Genomic DNA, 18,071 nt, shown 5'->3' on the forward strand with positions numbered 1-18,071 from the left:
TGTTGCTGTATTGTAACCTACAGCAGTAAATTGATATTGTAGCTGTATAGTAACCTACAGCAGTAGATTGATATTGTAGCTGTATAGTAACCTACAGCAGTAGATTGATATTGTATTGTAACCTACAGCAGTAGATTGATATTGTATTGTAACCTACAGCAGTAGATTGATATTGTATTGTAACCTACAGCAGTAGATTGATATTGTATTGTAACCTACAGCAGTAGATTGATAATGTATTGTAACCTACAGCAGTAGATTGATATTGTATTGTAACCTACAGCAGTAGATTGATATTGTATTGTAACCTATAGCAGTAGATTGATATTGTATTGTAACCTACAGCAGTAGATTGATATTGTATTGTAACCTACAGCAGTAGATTGATATTGTATTGTAACCTACAGCAGTAGATTGATATTTTATTGTAACCTACAGCAGTAGATTGATATTGTATTGTAACCTACAGCAGTAGATTGATATTGTAACTGTATTGTAACCTACAGCAGTAGATTGATATTGTATTGTAACCTACAGCAGTAGATTGATATTGTAACTGTATTGTAACCTACAGCAGTAGATTGATATTGTATTGTAACCTACAGCAGTAGATTGATATTGTATTGTAACCTACAGCAGTAGATTGATATTGTATTGTAACCTACAGCAGTAGATTGATATTGTATTATAACCTACAGCAGTAGATTGATATTGTATTTTAACCTACAGCAGTAGATTGATATTGTAGCTGTATTGAACCTACAGCAGTAGATTGATATTGTAGCTGTATTGAACATCATCATTTGGAGTTAATTTGAACACCCTTTCTGTGCTGGGTATACTGCCTGTGACGTAACCCAAGTAATCAAATGGTTACCCAGACTATTTGCATTGTGTCCCCCCCCCCCCCCCCCCAACCCCTCTTTTACGCTGCTGCTACTCTCTGTTTATCATATATGCATAGTCACTTTAACCATATCTACATGTACATACTACCTCAATCAGCCTGACTAACCGGTGTCTGTATGTAGCCTCACTACTGTATATAGCCTCTCTACTGTTATAGCCTCTCTACTGTATATAGCCTCTCTACTGTATATAGCCTCTCTACTGTATGTAGCCTCTCTACTGTATATAGCCTCTCTACTGTATATAGCCTCTCTACTGTATATAGCCTCTACTGTATATATCCTCTCTACTGTATATATCCTCTCTACTGTATATAGCCTCGCTACTGTATATAGCCTCTACTGTATATAGCCTCTACTGTATATAGTCTCTCTACTGTATATAGCCTCTACTGTATATAGCCTTGCTACTGTATATAGCCTGTCTACTGTATATAGCCTCACTACTGTTATATCCTCTCTACTGTATATAGCCTCTACTGTATATAGCCTCGCTACTGTCTATAGCCTCTCTACTGTTATAGCCTCTCTACTGTATATAGCCTCGCTACTGTTATAGCCTCTCTACTGTATATAGCCTCTCTACTGTTATAGCCTCGCTACTGTATATAGCCTCTCTACTGTATATAGCCTCTCTACTGTATATAGCCTCTCTACTGTTATAGCCTCGCTACTGTATATAGCCTCTCTACTGTTATAGCCTCTCTACTGTATATAGCCTCTCTACTGTTATAGCCTCTCTACTGTATATAGCCTCGCTACTGTATATAGCCTCTCTACTGTATATAGCCTCTACTGTATATAGCCTCGCTACTGTTATAGCCTCTCTACTGTCTATAGCCTCTCTACTGTTATAGCCTCTCTACTGTTATAGCCTCTCTACTGTTATAGCCTCTCTACTGTATATAGCCTCGCTACTGTTATAGCCTCTCTACTGTATATAGCCTCGCTACTGTATATAACCTCTCTACTGTATATAGCCTCTCTACTGTATATAGCCTCTCTACTGTATATAGCCTCACTACTGTATATAGCCTCTCTACTGTATATAGCCTCTCTACTGTATATAGCCTCACTACTGTATATAGCCTCTCTACTGTATATAGCCTCTCTACTGTATATAGCCTCGCTACTGTATATAGCCTCTCTACTGTATATAGCCTCTCTACTGTATATAGCCTCACTACTGTATATAGCCTCTACTGTATATAGCCTCTCTACTGTATATAGCCTCTCTACTGTATATAGCCTCTCTACTGTATATAGCCTCTCTACTGTATATAGCCTCTACTGTATATAGCCTCTACTGTATATAGCCTCTCTACTGTATATAGCCTCTCTACTGTATACAGCCTCTCTACTGTATATAGCCTCTACTGTATATAGCCTCTCTACTGTATATAGCCTCTCTACTGTATATAGCCTCTCTACTGTATATAGCCTCGCTACTGAATATAGACTGTCTTTTTACTGTTGTTTTATTTCTTTACCTACCTATTGTTCACCTAATACCTTTTTTGCACTATTGGTTAGAGCAGTGGTTCTTAACCTGGGTTCAATCGAACCCCAGGGGTTCGGTGAGTCAGTCTCAGGGGTTCGGCGGAGGTCAAGACACACACCCGACTCATATGATTCGTGATGACACGCCCCGCTTGGCCATCATTGGCTGCAGGTGATCACGCAACATCGCTTGGCCTATCTGTGCTGCAGGGAATTTGGCGCGCTCAGTAGTCGAATTGTGACTGTCGTGATGGTACGTCGTGTGATTTCTTTCTTAATATTTTAATCCCTTCATACTAACTATGTTGAGCAAAAAAAGAAAGTGGTCGGACGAATATGTACAATATGGATTCACATGTATAACGGAACGTGATGAGAGTCAGCGTCCTAACTGCATAATTTGCAATGCCAAGTTGAGCAATTCTAGTCTAGCACCGGCAAAACTAAGAGAACACTTCCTTAAGCTGCATGGAGATGGACAATACAAGAACACAACGCTCGCTGAATTCAAGGTGAAGAGAGCCAGATTCGATGAAAAGGCTACTCTGCCTGTTCTCGGCTTTGTACCCATCAACAAACCGATCCTCACAGCATCGTACGAAGTTGCTTACCTGATCGCAAAGCAGGGCAAACCACACACCATTGGTGAAACACTCATAAAACCAGCTGTGTTGAAGATGGCGAATATCATGCTGGGAAAAGCGGCTGAAGTTAAGTTATCCCAAATTCCTCTTTCAAATGACACCATTAGCGACAGAATAGAGGACATGAGCAAAGACATCTTGGCTCAAGTAGTTGCAGATCTGATTTCAAGCCCGGCAAAATTCAGCCTTCAACTCAACGAGACCACAGACGTTTCCAATCTAAGCCAGCTTGCTGTATTTGTGCGCTATGTGAAAGACGACGTGATAAAGGAAGATTTTTTATTTTGTAAGCCTCTTACGACAACAACTAAGGCAGCCGATGTGAAGAAACTTGTGAATGACTTCTTCAAAGACAACAATCTTTCGTGGGATATGGTTTCTGCAGTTTGTTCGGACGGAGCTCCAGTCATGCTGGGAAGAAAGTCTGGTTTTGGTGCGCTAGTGAAAGCCGATGCACCACACATCATTGTTACGCATTGTATTCTGCACAGGCATGCGTTGGCAACAAAAACCTTGCCTCCAAAACTGGCAGAAGTATTAAAAATTGTAGTGGAATGCGTGAACTATGTGCGAAATAGTGCTCTGAGGCACCGCATCTTCAGTGAGCTGTGTAAAGAAATGGGCTCTGAATTCGAGGTACTTCTGTACCATTCTAACGTTCGGTGGTTATCCCGGGGACAGGTGCTGAATCGTGTTTTTGCCGTGCGTGTGGAATTAGCCCTGTTTTTGCAAGAGCACCAACATCGTCATGCAGATTGCTTAAAATATTCTGAGTTCATTCTCATTTTAGCGTACATGGCTGATATCTTCGCAGCTCTCAATCATCTCAATCAACAGATGCAGGGCGGTGGAGTCAACATCATCGAAGCGGAAGAAAACCTGAAGGCTTTTCAAAAAAAGCTACCGTTATGGAAACGACGAACAGAGAACGATAACTTCGCAAACTTTCCCCTGCTGGACGACTGTGTAAGTAAGATCGAAGATGTATCTGGAATCGGAGACATTTCTGTACCCGCGGAACTGAAGCAAGCAATTGCCACGCACTTAGATGAGCTTGCAAAGTCTCTCGACGGATACTTCCCTACAAGAGAGTCATATCCAGCATGGGTGAGACAGCCATTCACGTTTAGTGTTGAGACAACAGATGTCAATGATGAATACCTCGATGAAATCATTGAAATTCAGCAGAGCCAGGTTCAACAGCAACTCTTCAGAACAACAACGCTCTCAACGTTTTGGTGTCAACAAATGGTAACGTACCCTGTTATTGCTAAGAAAGCTCTGGAGATTTTCATACCGTTTGTTACAACATATCTTTGCGAGCAATCCTTTTCGAGGATGCTGGACATAAAAACGAAGAAAAGGAACAGACTTTGTTGCGAAAATGACATGAGAGTGGCACTTGCCAAGGTGAAGCCGCGCATTTCTGAACTGGTCTCTGAAAGGCAACAGCAGAAGTCACACTGATTTGCAGTAAATATTCATTATTATGTTTTTGTTTTTGTGTGAAAATCATGTTTTAATGGTTTTGTTCTTTGAACACTTATGTTGATGCACGGTTCATTTTGTGCACCAGTAAAATATATACCTATGTTTTGAATTTTATTTTTCCAATTAAGAAGGGTTCAGTGAATGCGCATATGAAACTGGTGGGGGTCAGTACCTCCAACAAGGTTAAGAACCACTGGGTTAGAGCCTGTAAGTAAGCATTTCACTGTGAGGTCTACTACACCTGTTGTATTCAGCATTTCACTGTGAGGTCTACTACACCTGTTGTATTCAGCATTTCACTGTGAGGTCTACTACACCTGTTGTATTCAGCATTTCACTGTGAGGTCTACTACACCTGTTGTATTCAGCATTTCACTGTGAGGTCTACTACACCTGTTGTATTCAGCATTTCACTGTGAGGTCTACTACACCTGTTGTATTCAGCATTTCACTGTGAGGTCTACTACACCTGTTGTATTCAGCATTTCACTGTAAGGTCTACTACACCTGTTGTATTCAGCATTTCACTGTAAGGTCTACCTACACCTGTTGTATTCAGCATTTCATTGTAAGATCTACACCTGTTGTATTCAGCATTTCACTGTAAGGTCTACCTACACCTGTTGTATTCAGCATTTCATTGTAAGATCTACACCTGTTGTATTCAGCATTTCACTGTAAGGTCTACTACACCTGTTGTATTCAGCATTTCACTGTAAGGTCTACCTACACCTGTTGTATTCAGCATTTCACTGTGAGGTCTACTACACCTGTTGTATTCAGCATTTCACTGTAAGGTCTACTACACCTGTTGTATTCAGCATTTCACTGTAAGGTCTACCTACACCTGTTGTATTCAGCATTTCATTGTAAGATCTACACCTGTTGTATTCAGCATTTCACTGTAAGGTCTACTACACCTGTTGTATTCAGCATTTCACTGTAAGGTCTACCTACACCTGTTGTATTCAGCATTTCACTGTAAGGTCTGCACCTGTTGCATTCAGCGTACGTGACAAATACACTTTTGATTTGATTTGATTTGGTGGTCCTACGTCAGTCAGTGGAAGCCTTGTGGTCTTGGTCTCTCACGCCATCTCCTGTACGTGAGCTGTGACATCCCTCCAGGCTACTTATTCCCTCTCCCCCTGGTGACACGTGTCCCAAGCTGTGTGTCCTGCCGTACTAAAATAGGCCCTCTGTAACATAGAAATATAATCTAGAGAATGAGCCTCCCTGTTCAAGTCAAATTGCCAGGGTTAGACATTCTAAGCCCCTTCTATAGATTCTATTTCTATGCTCTGTAAACCCAGGAACAGGCCTCCTGCAGTGGCTCAACACAGGGACCAGGGGGATTGGAGGTGTAATCCACTTAGCCTACTCCTCCCTCCTTCCCTCATCCTCTACTCTTCCCTTCCTCCATTCCTTCTCCCTCCCTCCTCCTCCTCTTCCTCCATTCCTTCTCCCTCCCTCCTCCTCCCTCCTCCATTCCTTCTCCCTCCCTCCTCCTCCTCCATTCCTTCTCCCTCACTTCTCCTCCTCCTCCTCCTCCTCCTCCTCATTCCTTCTCCCTCCCTCCTCCTCTTCCTCCATTCCTTCTCCCTCCCTCCCTCCTCCTCCCTCCTCCATTCCTTCTCCCTCCCTCCTCCTCCTCCATTCCTTCTCCCTCTCTCCTCCTCCTCCTCCTCCAGTCCTTCTGCCTCCTCCTCCTCCTCCATTCCTTCTCCCTCCCTCCTCCTCCTCCATTCCTCCTCCCTCCCTCCTCCTCCTCCATTCCTTCTGCCTCCTCCTCCTCCTCCTCCATTCCTTCTCCCTCCCTCCTCCTCCTCCATTCCTTCTCCCTCCCTCCTCCTCCTCCATTCCTTTTCCCTCCCTCCTCCTCCTCCCTCCTCCATTCCTTCTCCCTCCCTCCTCCTCCTCCATTCAAATCAAATCAAATCAAAATCAAATCAAATTTATTTATATAGCCCTTCGTACATCAGCTGGAATCTCAAAGTGCTGTACAGAAACCCAGCCTAAAACCCCAAACAGCAAGCAATGCATGTGAAAGAAGCACGGTGGCTGGGAAAAACTCCCTAGGAAAAACTCCTGAGAAAGGCCAAAAACCTAGGAAGAAACCTAGAGAGGAACCAGGCTATGAGGGGTGGCCAGTCCTCTTCTGGCTGTGCCGGGTGGATATTATAACAGAACATGGTCAAGATGTTAAAATGTTCGTAAATGACCAGCATGGTCAAATAATAATAATCATAGTAATTGTCGAGGGTGCAACAAGCACGTCCGGTGAACAGGTCAGGGTTCCGTAGCCGCAGGCAGAACAGTTGAAACTGGAGCAGCAGCATGGCCAGGTGGACTGGGGACAGCAAGGAGTCATCATGCCAGGTAGTCCTGAGGCATGGTCCTAGGGCTCAGGTCCTCCGAGAGAAAGAAAGAAAGAAAGAAAGAAAGAAAGAGAGAATTAGAGAGAGCATATTTACATTCACACAGGACACCGGATAAGACAAGAGAATACTCCAGATGTAACAGACTGACCCTAGCCCCCCGACACATAAACTACTGCAGCATAAATACTGGAGGCTGAGACAGGAGGGATCAGAAGACACTGTGGCCCCATCCGATGATACCCCCGGACAGGGCCAAACAGGCAGGATATAACCCCACCCACTTTGCCAAAGCACAGCCCCCACACCACTAGAGGGATATCTACAACCACCAACTTACCGTCCGAAGACAAGGCCGAGTATAGCCCACAAAGATGTCCGCCACGGCACAACCCAAGGGGGGGGCGCCAACCCAGACAGGAAGACCACGTCAGTGGCTCAACCTACTCAAGTGACGCACCCCTCCCATGGACGGCATGGAAGAACACCAGTAAGTCAGTGACTCAGCCCCTGTAAAAGGGTTAGAGGCAGAGAATCCCAGTGGGAAGAGGGGAACCGACAAGGCAGAGACAGCAAGGGCGGTTCGTTGCTCCAGCCTTTCCGTTCACCTTCACACTCCTGGGCCAGACTATACTTAATCATAGGACCTACTGAAGAGATAAGTCTTCAGTAAAGACTTAAAGGTTGAGACTGAGTCTGCGTCTCTCACATGGGTAGGCAGACCATTCCATAAAAATGGAGCTCTATAGGAGAAAGCCCTACCTCCAGCCGTTTGCTTAGAAATTCTAGGGACAATTAGGAGGCCTGCGTCTTGTGACCGTAGCGTACGTGTAGGTATGTACGGCAGGACCAAATCGGAAAGATAGGTAGGAGCAAGCCCATGTAATGCTTTGTAGGTTAGCAGTAAAACCTTGAAATCAGCCCTTGCCTTAACAGGAAGCCAGTGTAGGGAAGCTAGCACTGGAGTAATATGATCAAATTTTTTGGTTCTAGTCAGGATTCTAGCAGCCGTATTTAGCACTAACTGAAGTTTGTTTAGTGCTTTATCCGGGTAGCCGGAAAGTAGAGCATTGCAGTAGTCGAGCCTAGAAGTAACAAAAGCATGGATTAATTTTTCTGCGTCATTTTTGGACAGAAAGTTTCTGATTTTTGCAATGTTACGTAGATGGAAAAAAAGCTGTCCTTGAAGCAGTCTTGATATGTTCTTCAAAAGAGAGATCAGGGTCCAGAGTAACGCCGAGGTCCTTCACAGTTTTATTTGAGACGACTGTACAACCATCCAGATTAATTGTCAGATTCAACAGAAGATCTCTTTGTTTCTTGGGACCTAGGACAAGCATCTCTGTTTTGTCCGAGTTTAAAAGTAGAAAATTTGCAGCCATCCACTTCCTTATGTCTGAAACACAGGCTTCTAGCGAGGGCAATTTTGGGGCTTCACCATGTTTCATTGAAATGTACAGCTGTGTGTCGTCCGCATAGCAGTGAAATTTAACATTATGTTTTCGAATGACATCCCCAAGAGGTAAAATATATAGTGAAAACAATAGTGGTCCTAGAACGGAACCTTGAGGAACACCGAAATTTACAATTGATTTGTCAGAGGACGAACCATTCACAGAGACAAACTGATATCTTTCCGACAGATAAGATCTAAACCAGGCCAGAACTTGTCCATGTAGACCAATTTGGGTTTCCAATCTCTCCAAAAGAATGTGGTGATCGATGGTATCAAAAGCGGCACTAAGATCTAGGAGCATGAGGACAGATGCAGAGCCTCGGTCTGACGTCATTAAAAGGTCATTTACCACCTTCACAAGTGCAGTCTCAGTGCTATGATGGGGTCTAAAACCAGACTGAAGCGTTTCGTATACATTGTTTGTCTTCAGGAAGGCAGTGAGTTGCTGCGCAACAACTTTTTCAAAATTTTTTGAGAGGAATGGAAGATTCGATATAGGCCGATAGTTTTTTATAATTTCTGGGTCAAGATTCGGCTTTTTCAAGAGAGGCTTTATTACTGCCACTTTTAGTGAGCTTGGTACACATCCGGTGGATAGAGAGCCGTTTATTATGTTCAACATAGGAGGGCCAAGCACAGGAAGCAGCTCTTTCAGTAGTTTAGTTGGAATAGGGTCCAGTATGCAGCTTGAGGGTTTGGAGGCCATGATTATTTTCATCATTGTGTCAAGAGATATAGTACTAAAACACTTTAGTATCTCCCTTGAGCCAAGGTCCTGGCAGAGTTGTGCAGACTCTGGACAATGAAGCCCTGGAGGAATACCCAGATTTAAAGAGGAGTCCGTAATTTGCTTTCTAATGATCATGATCTTTTCCTCAAAAAAGTTCATAAATTTATTACTGCTGAAGTGAAAGCCATCCTCCATTTGCGAATGCTGCTTTTTAGTTAGCTTTGCGACAGTGTCAAAAAGAAATTTCGGATTGTTCTTATTTTCCTCAATTAAGTTGGAAAAATAGGATGATCGTGCAGCAGTGAGGGCTCTTCGATACTGCACGGTACTGTCTTTCCAAGCTAGTCGGAAGACCTCCAGTTTCCTTTTCCCTCCCTCCTCCTCCTCCCTCCTCCATTCCTTCTCCCTCCCTTCTCCTCCTCCCTCCTCCATTCCTTCTCCCTCCTTCCTCCTCCCTCCTCCATTCCTTCTCCCTCCCTCCTCCTCCTCCATTCCTTCTCCCTCCCTCCTCCTCCTCCTCCATTCCTTCTCCCTCCCTCCTCCTCCTCCATTCCTTCTCCCTCCCTCCTCCTCCTCCCTCCCTTCTCCTCCTCCTCCTCCCTCCTCCATTCCTTCTCCCTCCTTCCTCCTCCCTCCTCCATTCCTTCTCCCTCCCTCCTCCTCCTCCATTCCTTCTCCCTCCCTCCTCCTCCTCCATTCCTTCTCCCTCCTCCTCCTCCTCCATTCCTTCTCCCTCCCTCCTCCTCCTCCATTCCTTCTCCCTCCCTCCTCCTCCTCCATTCCTTCTCCCTCCCTCCTCCTCCTCCATTCCTTCTCCCTCCTTCCTCCTCCTCCCTCCTCCATTCCTTCTCCCTCCCTCCTCCTCCTCCATTCCTTCTCCCTCCTCCTCCATTCCTTCTCCCTCCTTCCTCCTCCTCCCTCCTCCATTCCTTCTCCCTCCCTCCTCCCTCCTCCCTCCTCCATTCCTTCTCCCTCCCTCCTCCTCCTCCTCCATCATTATTTTATTTCTTTTTTACATTTAAGGGGTAAATCAGCTTTAACATTGCAGATAGATTGTGGGTTCCAAAATTTTACTAGTCAAAAGTTTGGCCACACCTACTCATTCAAAGGTTTTTCTTTATTTGTACTAATTTCTACATTGTGGAATAATAGCGAAGACATCAACACTATGAAATAACAGATATGGAATCATGTAGTAACCATGATCCAACAGTCTTGCAGGAGTTCCCACATATGCTGAGCACTTGTTGGCTGCTTTTCCTTCACTCTGCGGTCCAACTCATCCCAAACCATCTCAATTGGGTTGAGGTCGGGTGATTGTGGAGGCCAGGTCATCTGATGCAGCACTCCATCACTCTCCTTCTTGGTCAAATAGCCCTTACACAGCCTGGAGGTGTGTTGGGTCATTGTCCTGATGAAGAACAAATGATACTCCCACTAAGCCCAAACCAGATGGGATGGCAAATCACTGCAGAATGCTGTGGTAGCCATGCTGGTTAAGTGTGCCTTGAATTCTAAATAAATCACAGACAGTGTCACCAGCAAAGCACCATCACACCTCCTCCTCCATGCTTCACGGTGGGATCCACACATGCGGAGATCGTCCGTTCACCTACTCTGCGTCTCACAAAGACACGGCGGTTGGAACCCAAAATCTCAAATCTGGAGTCATCAGACCAAAGGACAGATTTCCACCGGTCAAATGTCCATTGCTCGAGTTTCTTGTCCCAAGCAAGTCTCTTCTTCTTATTGGTGTCCTTTAGTAGTGGTTTCTTTGCAGCAATTCAACCATGAAGGCCTGATTCACGCAGTCTCCTCTGAACAGTTGATGTTGAGATGTGTCTGTTACTTGAACTCTGTGAAGCATTTATTTGGGCTGTAATTTCTGATGCTGGTAACTCTAATGAACTTATCCTCTGCAGCAGAGGTAACTCTGGGTCTTCCTTTCCTGTGGCGGTCCTCATGAGAACCAGTTTCATTATAGCGTTTGATAGTTTTTGCGACTACACTTGAAGAAACGTTCAAAGTTCTTGATATTATCCGCATTGGCTGACCTTCATGTCTTAAAGTAATGATGGGCTGTTGTTTCTCTTTGCTTATTTGAGCTGTTCTTGCCATAATATGGAATTGTTCTTTTACCAAATAGGGCTATCTTCTGTATAGCACCCCTATATTGTCACAACACAAGTGATTGTCTCAAACACATTAAGAAGAAAATAAATTCCACAAATTAACTTTTAACAAGGCACACCTGTTAATTGAAATGCATTACAGGTGACTAAGCTGGTTGAGAGAATGCCAAGAGTGTGCACAAACAACCATAGACTCATGAAGCTGGTTGAGAGAATGCCAAGAGTGTGCAAAGCTGTCATCAAGGCTAAGGCTGGCTACTTTGAAGAATGTCAAATATATAATATATTTAGATTTGTTTAACACTTTTTTGCTTACTTCATGATTCCATATATGTTATTTCATAGTTTTGATGTCTTCACTATTATTCTACAATGTAGAAAATAGTAAAAATAAAGAAAAACACTTGAATGAGTGAGTTTATCCAATTTTTTTGGCCAGATTTGTAATGCCAGTAGCCTGCTGAATCTTTCACACCCGCGGCCCAACCATGGTGCCGGACCTGAAATAGTTGGCCGCTTTTTTGGAATCTTTCAGTGCTAGAATCAGTTCTTTAAAAACAATTTTCAGAAGTTCCGAGCCAACCCTCCTGATGTTGTTTGACACCACATGGACTACGACAGCGTCAGCTCCCAGAATCTGTGGTAGAGCGGTCGGAAGCAGCCTTGTAACGTCCTGTACTCATGCTCCAGGATAGCACAGGGTTTTTGCCCCGGGAACCAAGATGTTTCTTACAATACAACTGCCGATGACAACAGCTAGTGCAATGGCTGAGGAGATCTGGAGGTTTCGCAAACCCCTCAAGGACCGAAGGGCAGTGGAGCCTGATGGACCCGAGCTAACTGTAGTATACATTGTGGATGATGGATGGGCCGAAGACTTAGACAGCCTCACAGTCTGATGAGGGTGGGAGCTCTAAGGATCTGAACCTGAGGTAGAAGCCACCGGAGAGGGAGACAGAACAGAGGACGAAGGCGCAGATACAGCCGCATCCAATCTCGAATTGGAAGCTCCGAGGGAAAGAAGGTGCCGGAACCTCTGGATCCAGGGTGGTGAAGCTGTTTCTGGTCTGTGTCCGGTCCGGGCCTAACATCTCCAAGGAGGCCCCCCGTTGCCAGAGGATGCTGTTTTCGATTTTCCACGGAGAGTGACATATCACTATGGTCGGTTGGTAGGATCGAGAATAGGAACATCCTCCATGTTATCGAGGAGTATCCTACCTAGCTCCGTTCTCCAGGGAAGTGGGAGACCCCTTCAGAGATCAGATCCCTGTAGAGTAACGGCCAGTCGGCTGTGGAGAACCGACACGGAGGCGACACTTCCACCAGACCAGAGCGGCGTCCGGCAGAAGTGAGAGAAAAAGTAGCTGGGCTTGGGTTCCCAAGTGGCTTGTGCTAAGAGTAGCCACTTCGCCCCTGTAGTCCTTTGCAAACAAACAGTTGCTACATTGAAAGTCCAGGCGGTCCACATTGTCCGGAATGATTCAAAATAAACACAGCTCCCGCAGCATTGAAAACACTCAATAGCTACCTGCATTTGAGACTGCCGGGCCAGCTAGGCTAGCTAGGCCAGCTAGGCTAGCTAGGTCAGCTAGGCTAGCTAGGCCAGCTAGGCTAGCTGGGCTTCTGTGTCTCTTTGCTTACATGGAATTCTCAACTACGTGAACAAAAAGAGCTCACACAAATTGCAAAAATCGGGGAAGCAGAAATATGTGTCCTTCTTTAAATCCTTTCACAGTGGTGAGCACGAAAGCATTGTGTCTTTGCACATACTGTTAGTAGCAGCATCGGCTAACGTTGGTAGCAGCATCGGCTAACGTTGGTAGCAGCATCGGCTAACGTTGGTAGCATTTACATTTTAGTCATTTAGCAGACACTCTTATCCAGAGCGACTTACAGTAGTGAATGCATACATTTCATACATTTTTATCTCCGTACTGGTACCCCGTGGGAATCGAACCCACAACCCTGGTGTTGCAAACACCATGCTCTACCAACTGAGCCACACGGGATTAGCAGCATCGGCTAACGTTGGTAGCAGCATCGGCTAACGTTGGTAGCAGCATCGGCTAACATTGGTAGCAGCATCGGCTAACGTTGGTAGCAGCATCGGCTAACGTTGGTAGCAGCATCGGCTAACGTTGGTAGCAGCATCGGCTAACGTTGGTAGCTATACAACACAGTTCCAACCAGGTCAGGTTGCAGGGAAAAAGCAGCAGGGAATACAGCTACAATTAGCATGGGATACCTCCACGGTCCCAGCCACAAGGGCCAATCACGTCGTGGGCTGTGTTCAAGCTGTTCGTAGAAAACCCTGCTAGCTTAATACTGATAGCTACCAGCTAGGATTGTAGCTAGATACGACAAACAACTTAAGAGTTTTTGGCAGGGGCACAACCTTGGTTTTAGAAGTTTTTTATTATTATAATTTTATTATTTTTAGGTCGGATTAACAGCCTACCCAACCGCTCTGAGGCGTCTGCATGGTCCTAAAGCAAACCGTTGCCTCGTTTTATATCACATTCCAAATGATAAAACTGGTTGGGGGGACAAAAATGCAATTTCAGAATGTGGCGGAGGGACATGTAATGTCACCCCTGTCCACAGTGAAAGTTGCGCCCCTGCTTTTTTGGTCTGGCTTTTTGATCTGGCAGGATCCCGGGAAAAATAGTAACGATCAAAGCAACTGGGGCTAACCGAGTTGTGCCCTACTCCTCTAGGATCTGTCCCTCTTATCTAGTGCCCTACTCCTCTGTCCCTCTTATCTAGTGCCCTACTCCTCTGTCCCTCTTATCTAGTGCCCTACTCCTCTAGGATCTGTCCCTCTTATCTAGTGCCCTACTCCTCTGTCCCTCTTATCTAGTGCCCTACTCCTCTGTCCCTCTTATCTAGTGCCCTACTCCTCTGTCCCTCTTATCTAGTGCCCTACTCCTCTAGGATCTGTCCCTCTTATCTAGTGCCCTACTCCTCTGTCCCTCTTATCTAGTACCCTACTCCTCTAGGGGCTGTCCCTCTTATCTAGTGCCCTACTCCTCTGTCCCTCTTATCTAGTGCCCTACTCCTCTGTCCCTCTTATCTAGTGCCCTACTCCTCTAGGATCTGTCCCTCTTATCTAGTGCCCTACTACTACTATTCTATTTGGCTTGTTAGATTCTTACAAGTAATTAGCAACAGAGTCCATAATTAAACATTAAAATGCATATTGTGTTTAAGTTTGTTCCTAATAAACAGAAACATAACGAATGGTTGTCTTTTTATGATGTTGTACTAAAGTACAGAAGGCAAAAATCATAGAAAAACAGAGATTGTAACCGAGCTCAAAGATCATCAAGTCTTACTAAAGCCTGACTTTATTCATTAGCTATTGTGTGTTACACAACACTCAGTCTTTCCTGTTTTGCTCTCTCTCTCTCTCTCTCTCTCTCTCTCTCTCTCTCTCTCTCTCTCTCTCTCTCTCTCTCTCTCTTTCTCTCTCTCTCTCTCTCTCTCCCCCACGTAGAGTCGAGTTCGGCTGTCCTTCAAGAGGCGTCCGCCCACACGGCAGCACCGGCAGTCATGTGGCGAGGAGGGCGTAGTCTCTGAGGGAGGGGGTGTGTTCCAAGGTAACCCAGACGTCCCGCAGGTGAACGGGGCCGAGGACCAGGTGGACCAGGTGTTTGAGCAGACACGGGAGGGCGGGGAGACCCAGGGAAGCCTCACGTCTCACCCAGACACTCTGACAGAGACTGGAGACAATGACAGGGACAGTGAACAGGCCAAAGAGGACAAAGTTCTGGAGGAGGAGACAGTCGAGGCAGCCCCAACCACCCAGGATGGGAAGGAGGAAGCTGGGGGAAAGGCGCTAGGTGAGCCCCAGGCTTCAGATTCTCTGGAGGCCATAGATGAGAAGGAAGGGTCTTGTAGCTCAATAGGAGACAACAACCAAACAGAAGAACAGGAGGATCCAACGCAGCCTCAGGAAAGGGATGAACACCTCTGAACAATGTTTACAAATCACTGTTGAAAAAAAATCATACAATCAGTCCCACTTGATACCCTACTGCTTCAAAGTGCACTACTTTTGACCAAGGCCCCATAGTATTGCCTTCAAAGTGCACTACTTTTGACCAGAGCCCTGGTTAAAAGTAGTGCACTATATAAGGAATAGGGTGTCATTTGGGATGCATCCTCATTAATTATGAAACTTGCTTTGATTTCTAAGAACACATCGTTGGACATTCTGCATCCTGCATAATCTTGGTTACCAGAATTCAATCTTTCCTTGCACACCTGTCACATTTAAATGTGTCGGTTTCTGCAGCAGTTTGTAGTAATAGTTATCTTTATAGTATTTGGCCCAGGTGTCTCACCTCTCCTGGTTAACTGTCCTGGTCACGTCTCACCTCTCCTGGTCACCTCTCCTGGTCACCTCTCCTGGTCACCTCTCCTGGTCACGTCTCACCTCTCCTGGTCACCTCTCCTGGTCACCTCTCCTGGTCACCTCTCCTGGTCACCTCTCCTGGTCACGTCTCACCTCTCCTGGTCACCTCTCCTGGTCACCTCTCCTGGTCACCTCTCCTGGTCACCTCTCCTGGTCACCTCTCACGGTCACCTCTCCTGGTCACCTCTCCTGGTCACCTCTCCTGGTCACCTCTCCTGGTCACCTCTCATCTCCTGGTCACCTCTCCTGGTCACCTCTCCTGGTCACCTCTCTCACTGGAGGACAGGCAGCTTGTCAAGCTCTAGGACACTGGAGCAGGGTGTGAATTGTTGATAATATTGATAATTTGACTGAGACTCTCGCCGACAGCGAGACACATCAATCTCAATGGAGAAAGTAAAACAGTACGTGTAGCCTATCTATCTGATGCTGCCATCTGAGCAAAAAGAGTAGGACATTTTTCGAAGGACAATTATGAAACATTTTCATGTTTTTTTTCTTCTAATTGTTCACCTTTTTTGGGGAACAATGGCTTCATTTGGCATCCATGAATACACAGATGTCTATTTCCATGTGCGCAGCCCGCAGGTAGCCTACGTTTTTAAAGTGATTTGTTTGACAATCAGATAGTTGTGTTCATGCCATATTAAAATGTCATACTTTTTTTTGTTTTACCTTTACATGACAGCCTTCCCTGGTTTCCACAGAAGCAGCTGTTGTCTTTACATGACAATGATCATACAGACCAACCGCAAGGCAATACGCAACACACTTGTTGAAAGAAACATTTTAATGTAAAAGATTTGAAAGAAAGGAAAATGGCGTCTGGTTTTAGCTAGTCTTAATGTCTGGAGTCCTTTTCTGTTCTGATGAATGGAATGTAAAAAAAACAAATGAAAGATCAGGAAACGGTTAAGAATCCTGTGAAACAATCTGTTCCCCTGGTCATAACATCACCGCTGTGATAGTATCCAGAGGGACAGAGGATAGTGGAGGTGCTGAAATACAATGGTTACGTCCCAAAATGGCACCCTATTCCCTATAAAGCGCACTACTTTTAGACCAGGACCCATATAGGTCTCTGGTTAAAAGTAGTGCACTATATAGGGAATTAGGGTGCAATTTGGTAACGCAGCCTATAAATGCAAACGGTATAAGGCGCTAACAGTTTCCAAACGTACATGTTCTTTCATCCACCCCCTCAGTCACCGAATTATATTTGTAACTTTTTGCCCCTTTTTTGTAATTTCTCCAGGTGTTTTTGGGATTTACTTGCTGATTTTGTTTATCAATCATTGTGTAGATTCAAGTTTAGACTTTTTTGCTTTTCTCACTGTAAAAATTACAATGCTAGTGTATATTTGACACAGGAGAGTGACAGATATATGGCTTATATTGTATAGCCTGAATCTATGGCTCTGGTCCGCAGCATATAAATAAAAATAGAATGAAGGAGCTTGATGTTTATTATTGTACGTCCAGAGTTGGTGGTGATGAGGATGGCTTTATAGCCACTACTGTGGGACTCAGTGGATAACTAACGTGGCAGGTAAATTATAGTTGGAAGAGTGATGAGGATGGCTTCAAAGCCACTACTGTGGGACTCAGTGGCGGTTGGTGCCATTTAAGATAAGGGAGGACAATTTATTTTATTTTTTTATGAGCATGGCTTTATTTCTATTACAGCATATTGGATGACTGTCATTCATATTCCATTTCACCCAGTTCAATGTAACATCATTAGGTTTAGGCTACTACATGATACTAGAATGTTCCCCTATACTCATCATGAGGTTGATACAACCTAGCCTATGAATGAAAGATTACAACGAAGGTGCACACAGGTCGAGAGACAAGCTGGAGTAATCAAAGTGACAGACAGTGAAACATTCAATACCGACTTGCACACTCTTACCTGCATCTAGCTGACCTGCTGTGTAACAAGAGTTTCTGTTGGACGAATTCAGGTAGGTCCCTTCCCTGTTTCGTTCCCGCTTGCTTCCATTTAAGAATTTATTTTTATTTTTTTTTGCTACAGAATTGGCAGAATGAATACACCCCTGATCATCCTCACTCACAGTTCACTTTCAAGGCAGCCACATACAGCGTCATCACTTTGCTCGTTGTATAATTAATTCTGGCATCTATGCGCTCTCCTCCTCCTCCTCCTCTCACCTTTTCCCTTCGCTTGTGGACTTCAAGTGCACAACACAACAGCTGTCTGTGACCAGACGCAAGCACCTCTCCAAGCCAAACCTTCATATCATAACCGCTAACCGTTACACAAACTGTAACATTGTCACCATATTAACGTTATAGTCACCAAACTAGAAGTAACGCGTTAGTAAACCCACAATCCAATTGTAACGATGTGCGCTGAGAGTCGGGAAGCAAGTTCAGGGAGTGAGTGTTTTA

The 18,071-nt window shown here is 44.8% G+C and overlaps 1 protein-coding gene across 2 annotated transcripts in view; it reads left to right on the forward strand.

The window, feature by feature from the left end:
* zgc:153184 (capZ-interacting protein) overlaps positions 1–15,246 on the forward strand; it is a 75,763-nt gene extending 60,517 nt beyond the window's left edge. For both annotated transcript variants that reach the window (XM_029716056.1, XM_029716057.1), the window contains one exon: positions 14,736–15,246. In XM_029716056.1, the coding sequence (XP_029571916.1) occupies positions 14,736–15,215 (480 nt within the window). In that variant the 3' untranslated portion in view covers positions 15,216–15,246. The remainder of the gene's footprint in view (positions 1–14,735) is intronic.
* The last annotated feature ends 2,825 nt before the right edge of the window (positions 15,247–18,071 follow it).

Source organism: Salmo trutta, chromosome 26 (genome assembly GCF_901001165.1).
Source record: "Salmo trutta chromosome 26, fSalTru1.1, whole genome shotgun sequence".
Lineage (NCBI taxonomy): Eukaryota > Metazoa > Chordata > Actinopteri > Salmoniformes > Salmonidae > Salmo > Salmo trutta.